The sequence below is a fragment of the Notechis scutatus genome, chromosome 2 (genome assembly GCF_049901735.1).
Source record: "Notechis scutatus isolate UNSWTSFEM ecotype Mainland chromosome 2, rNotScu1.2, whole genome shotgun sequence".
In the NCBI taxonomy this organism is placed as follows: Eukaryota; Metazoa; Chordata; class Lepidosauria; order Squamata; family Elapidae; genus Notechis; species Notechis scutatus.
Genome location: NC_142010.1, coordinates 9,519,566 through 9,526,131, shown reverse-complemented (window position 1 = coordinate 9,526,131; position 6,566 = coordinate 9,519,566). Strand labels below are relative to the sequence as shown.

General features: G+C 43.1%; 1 protein-coding gene across 1 annotated transcript; it reads right to left on the bottom strand.

Moving 5' to 3' along the window:
- Positions 1-265: 265 nt before the first annotated feature.
- On the bottom strand, positions 266-5,183 carry LOC113428050 (uncharacterized). The gene is made up of 5 exons (XM_026690613.2): positions 4,612-5,183; positions 4,327-4,441; positions 4,117-4,199; positions 3,383-3,509; positions 266-1,952 (listed from the first exon to the last, which is right to left on the bottom strand). The coding sequence occupies exons 1-5, from the start codon at positions 5,119-5,121 to the stop codon at positions 1,162-1,164; spliced, it is 1,626 nt and encodes a 541-aa protein (XP_026546398.2). The 5' UTR covers positions 5,122-5,183; the 3' UTR covers positions 266-1,161.
- Between the last annotated feature and the right edge of the window lie 1,383 nt (positions 5,184-6,566).

Below are 6,566 nucleotides of genomic sequence, written 5' to 3'. Positions count from 1 at the left end.
TCTTCTTGAATGCTTGGCTACATAGTCATTTTCCTCTAAAGAACCTTCCTTGAAAGTTACTGCCTTTAGACACAGCTAGTAAAGGTACAGATATTTCCACAGCACTAGCAACTTGTAAAGGTTTGTGGGAATCACTTTGAGGGAAAAGGGAAAAGGATGCTACTCAGGGAAATATCAATTAAAAGGTGGAGGAGTATGCAGCTGCATAACTGGAAAGGAAATAATCTTAAAAACAATGTCTATTGATGTATCAGACTGTTATTTATTATTTATTTATTCAATGCATATGAGCTCCATCTCAGTTAGAAGCAACTTTAAGCAATGGCAGATTTGTACTTTCAGACTTGCACAATTCTATTCATACAGCCTTACAACACAGTATGAATAGTAGTAGTACAATAGAGCCTTACAATAGAGTTAGCCTGTCTGGCCGTGATTCCTGTCTGGCTACCTCAGAGATCTGACAGCATATTGCTAAGCTCTCTTTGGAGTAAATGTTTTCAAGCTGGAGTGAGATTCCCAAACTCAAAGTAGTAGTAATTCCCTTAGTGAATTGCAGCACATCCCATGTGGCAGCTCTCTACCAACAATTCCTGCAGTGATCGTCCTAACTTTATTTCAGGCTCTGCAGTTTTCAAAAGTCACTTTCCTCAGTTGATGCTGGACAGCTTTTGATGCCAGAATACTTTGAATTCCCCTTTTCCTTTGACCATCTGTTAAATAATCACACCAACTGTATTTCTTTAATTTAATCTAAGGCTACAGGTACATGTACCAAAAATATACCACAAATTTAGCTTTTGTTTGAGACTTTGTCACTCCACAGGAAAAAAGGAATTTGGCACTTTCACTGGAGAAAAACTTCTGCATATGTGTTTATAGGACATCCCACAGTTGTGGCTTCTTTTCAGAGCACTTCATCTGAACTTTCTTACATAAAATATATGTGTGTTCATGTTTATTGGGAGGAGCCAGTGACACGACTGGTTTTAGACTGAAAACTATTTTCTCATTTCTATTGGTATCTCTAGTCACCATCTCACATTAGTATATCTAAATTCAGTTATTTTCATCACCTGTATTGTTATGGCTTCTCCTATTCGTGGATCTTTCTATGGCAAGTAAGAACTTCTTGAAAAGCTCTTTCCACACTCTATGTGTTCATAAGGTTTTTTCCCTTGTATGGATCATTTTATGGGACGTAAGACGACAATTCCACCTAAAACTCTTTCCACATTCAAGACATTGATATGGTTTCTCTCCTGCGTGGATCTTCTTGTGGGAATAAAGACTACTGCTACACCTAAAGGCCTTTCCACACTCCATGCATTGATAAGGCTTCTCTCCTGTGTGGATCCTTTTATGGGATGTAAGATCACAGTTCTTCCTAAAGTCTTTTCCACATTCCATACATTTATATGGCTTCTCTCCTGTGTGGATCCTTTTATGGGATGTAAGATGACAATTCCACTTAAAACTCTTTCCACATTCAAGACATTGATATGGTTTCTCTCCTGTGTGGATCCTCTTGTGCACATTAAGACTACTGCTACAACTAAAGGCCTTTCCACACTCCATGCATTTATAAGGTTTTTCTCCTATGAGATTCCTTTGATGGAGTGTAAAAGAGTCATAATAACAGAAGGTCTTTCCAAATTCCATGCAGGTATATTGTTTGTCTTCTGAATGTGTCTCTTTATGGGGAATGAAATGCTCGTGTTTATTAAAGCTCTTTTCATAATCCATGCATTGATATGGTATTTCTCTCGTATTGATGATTGTATGGCTAAGAAGATGATGGGTGGAATGAAAGGTTTTTTCAACTTCACTTTGGGATTGGTTTGTTTCATCAATCTTTGTTTGCATCTGATCTGCAAAATTCCTGTTTTGCTCGTTTGGATCGACTGGTTGACATTGTTCCTTACAATTCTTATTCCCATGCTCATTATAGCCTTGAAAGAGAAAATGTAAAATGTAGCAAACTAGGAGAATTATCAAACCTTTTCTTCTGAAATTTAGCAAAAGAATCATCAATATATTCTGGCTGTTTTGTTGCAAACATGAAGATTCCAAACCATGGTTTCTCCAAAGACAGATTTCCAAGTGGGCTCCCACTAATTCTCATCTATCAGAATTGGATGGCATCCCAACAAAACTAAGACAAATGCCTGATCTAATCTTTGAGCACCAGTGGGTGTGAGCCACTTGGCGACCCGGGACAATTCCATGGAGCCAGGAATTCCAAAGGGCTTTGGACACCGTATAATGCTGGGACAGCAACATATCCACCAGCTCACCAACTTCAATGAAAAGTCTCCATCTATCTACAGAGCAGAATCTTTGGATGGCAATAGCTTCACACCCTCAACTTAGAATGATGCCAAACTCAGGACAAAAGTGGGCACATCTCAGTCAATTTGGTACTATGGTTAAGGCACCAAGCTAGAAACTGAGAGATTCTGAGATCTAGTTCCATCTTAAGCATGAATGCTGGTTGGGAGACTTTGGGCCAATCTCTTTTCAGCCCAAATCATGCCACAGTGTTCTTTGGTGGGAGGGTGGGGGGAAATAGGAAGAGGAAGCAGTACTAGCTGTGTCCACGGGATAAATAAAAAGTGATTTTTTAAAATCAGAAATAACATCTAACTTTCTGGATGGCAATGCCTCCCCATCCCCAGAACATAAGTGGGCACATCTCGGTCAGTTTGGTACAATGGTTAAGGCACCAGACTAGAAACTGGGAGACTGTGAGTACAGGTAGTCTTCAACTTACAGCAGTGACTGTTCAAAGTTACAATGGGACTGAAAAAAGTGACAGGACCATTTTTCACACTTATGACCATTGGGGCATCCCTGCGGTCATGTGATTTATATTCAGATGCTTGACAACTGATTCATATTCATGACGGTTGCAGTGTGATCCCTTTTTATGACCTTCTGACAAGCAATGTCAATGGAGAAGCCAGATTCACTTAACAATCGTGTTACTAAAATAATTGCAGTGATTCACTTATGAATAGTGGAAAGAAAGAACAGTGGTAAAACGGGACAAAAATCTCTTAACAAATGTCTCGCTTAGCAACATTCATTTTGGGCTCAATTGTGCTCATAACTCGAAGACTACCTGTACTACTTCTGCCTTAAGCATGAATACTGACTGGGTGATTTTGGGCCAGTCTCTCTCAGCCCAACCCATATCATAGTGCTGTTGTTGGGGGGAAATGGGAAGAGGAAGGCGTACTGGTTGTGTCCACTGCCTTGAGTTATTTGCAAAAAATAATAAAGGCAGGATATAAATAAAAAGTGATCTTTTTTATCAGGAGTATCTAAACCCTCCACCCACCCATGCCTTCTCTACATTTCTGAGCACAGAGGTTCTTACCCAGAGAGGCCAGATTTCTGGAATTCTCCAGCATGACTTCCCCATGGAGAGCTTTTTGGGCAGGATCCAGTTGAGACCACTCCTCCTCGGAGAAATGCACGGCCACTTCCTCAAAAGACACACCACCCTGAACAAGGAAACAAGTTTCCCTATTATCAGAAAATCCCAAGAATAATGTGAGAGTTTTCTTTCACCAATTCCAAGCAGAGAAATCCTATGAACAAAATGGGCATCCTCTGCAGAATTCAGAAGGGGATCACACCATGGCTGATGGCCCAACTGAACCACATTTCCTCACACTGGGAGGATTGTGATGCCTTTCAGTGAAACCAATTAAAATAATTCTGTTGGTTGATAGTAGCGGGTATTAAATCCGCTACTTATATTGGCACCAATTCTTGGGTGCAGAGTGGGCAGAAGGAAATACAGGGGATATCCATCTATGTTTGAAGTGTTGACAGAGCTTGTAATGGTAGTGAGAACGACCCTGGGAGACAAGAGGAAGATCTCCAGTCAAGACAACATCTGGTCAATGAAATTTGAGCCTGGACCAGGCGGGTGGAGAAAGCTTATCAGAAGAGACTGATAGGTTATGCCAAGTGTGAATTTTCAATGATCTTGTCTAAAATCTGTCTTGCTTGGAAACAGCAATATTATACGTACATTGATAATTATACAGAATAAAATGAAACCATTCCAAGTTTCGTAGACCTTTCCAATATTTCTCCTCTTACCTGAGGCAGAGGTTCAGCCACTCTTTCAGCTCTATCACAAAGAGAAGGTCGTTCTAAAAATACTAAGGACAGCTTTCTATTCTCTGTAAGACAGAAAATGGTAGAAGCAGACTGTTAAAAAAGAGTGGGGGGGATTCCACTCAAGATGAACAAAACAAAACTATCAGATGGATGGATATCTTCATATCCCATGGAAAGAGCTGCTGTTACCTGGTGCAATGTCCTGACTTTGACCTTCCTGGGAGATCTCCCTGAATAGCAGCTCTTGAGAGGATTTCGATGAATCTTTCCACCCCTGGGGATACTCGGTGATAGCTTGCAAAGACTTGTGGACAAGATGTGGCACGAGAAAGGAAGGAAGAGTAGAGAGATAGAAATGAATTATCAAGCATAGAAGAGATCTTAGCAGCTCATAATCCCAGAAGATTCTGCCAGAGAGACATTGACAAATTCAGAAAGATTCTCTTTAGAACTGCCATGATTACATTCTCATACCTGCAACTCTTCTTGCATCTTCTCAGACTCCTGGGTCAGGAGGAAGCCTTCGGCCAGGGCCACCGCCTGGGAACTGGTCTCCGCTCCACACTCCCTCACCCATTTCTCCATCTCTGGGGGAAGGACAGCCAGGAACTGCTCCAGGAGCACCAAGTCCAGCATCTGAGCCTTGGTGTGTCTTTCTGGCTGCAGCCATTGACAGCAAAGGTGGTGAAGCTGAGTGCAAACATCTCGGGGACTCTTCCCCCCCTGGAACTGCACTTTGCTAAAGTCACAACTTTGGACCTCTGAACTGCTGGCTTCTTCCTCTTGGCCCTTCTGCCCAGGACTTGCCCCATTCTTTCCATAGCTCCAAGGCTGAGCAGCTGGAGGGCCTTTTCCAGCTCCTGCATCTGCTGGCTGTTGTCCCTCCATCTTCTCTCTGGTCTCTAATCCAGCACCAAAATGGACCCATGCATCTCCCCAGGTCTGACTAATCACAAGAGGTCTGGCCAAACCTCCTAACGCCATTCAGCCCTCTTCCCTCACAAAATACTTAGATCTCCACAGGAACCAGGAAAGATTTACGGCTACAGAACTGAAATGGAAAACACAAGGGTGTTCAAATTAGAATACTGTGCATCCTCCTCCTCCTCAATAAATAAATAAATAAATAAAGCAACAAAATAAATTCTTATGAACCCACCAATTTCTGCAAAGCTTTTTTTTGGGCGGGGGGGGGGTGAGGGGGATCTTGTTAGATATACTTGTTTATGTTTTGGGAAAGTTTGCTAGCAATCCTCTGCCTCAACTTCTATCAAGGAATCAAAATATGGGATAAATACATTTAAAATAAGTTTCGGGATTCTATTTCCTAATTATTTATATCAAATCATTTCTGTTGCTGCCTACAGTCCTTTGCACAATCCAAATTATGTCTCCAGTCGCACACACACACAAAAATCATGCCAGAAGCCACAATTAACAAGCCACCATCCAATGCACTGCCATTCTTGAAACAGGTTCTTGGTTTCCTTCCCGGTGGAGCCACCAAAGAGATGGTGGGGAAAGGCAGGAAAGGAGGAAACCGACTTCCAGTCCTTACACGCCCTGCACTCAACTCCTTACATGTGGAACTGTGTAAAGAGTTGAGTGCACCGGAGGAACTTTGGCCGGTCACTTCTCGCGACAGCCTTGTCCCTTCATCTTCTCGCTGGTCTCTAATACAGCTCCAAAATGGACCAAAACTGAGGGCAGCAGAACCCCATGAACCTCCTGGCCCTAACCTGTGGGTGAAATCCAGAAGCCACAATTAACAAGCCACCATCCAATGCACTGCCATTCTTGAAATAGTTCTTGGTTTGCTTGCCGGCAGAGCCACCAAAGAGATGGTGGGAAAGGCGGAACGGAGGAAACCGACTTCCAGTCCTTACACCCTGCACTCAACTCCTTACATGTGGAACTGTGTAAAGAGTTGAGTGCACCGAGAACTTTGGCGGTCACTTCTGCACAGCCTTGTCCCTTCATCTTCTCGCTGGTCTCTAATACAGCTCCAAAATGGACCAAAACTGAGGAAGCAGAACCCATGAACCTCCTGGCCCTAACCTGTGGGTGAAATCCAGAAGCCACAATTAACAAGCCACCATCCAATGCACTGCCATTCTTGAAATAGTTCTTGGTTTGCTTGCCGGCAGAGCCACCAAAGAGATGGTGGGGAAAGGCGGGAACGGAGGAAACCGACTTCCAGTCCTTACACGCCCTGCACTCAACTCGTTACACGCGTAACTGCAGCCTTGCATACAAAGCTAACCGGAGGAACTTTGGCCGGTCGCTTCTCGCGGCCCAGGAAAGGGGAGGCGAAGGAAACCCCTTCTGGAAAAGGGGCCAAGAAATGTGCAGGGAATTGTCCAGGAATCGAGACATTCGGTGTGTTTTGGAAAGGCAACCTCTCCCTCTCCCCGCATGCAGAGGTTTGC

Bases quoted from the DNA above. Each gene is read 5' to 3' on its own strand.
- LOC113428050 (XM_026690613.2), bottom strand. From the start codon at position 5,121: ATGGCGTTAGGAGGTTTGGCCAGACCTCTTGTGATTAGTCAGACCTGG. The intron at 4,442-4,611 runs GTATGAGAATGT...CTTGTCCACAAG, and splicing joins AGATGCAAGAAGAGTTGCAG to TCTTTGCAAGCTATCACCGA. The intron at 3,510-4,116 runs GTAAGAGGAGAA...TTCCTTGTTCAG, and splicing joins TGGCTGAACCTCTGCCTCAG to GGTGGTGTGTCTTTTGAGGA.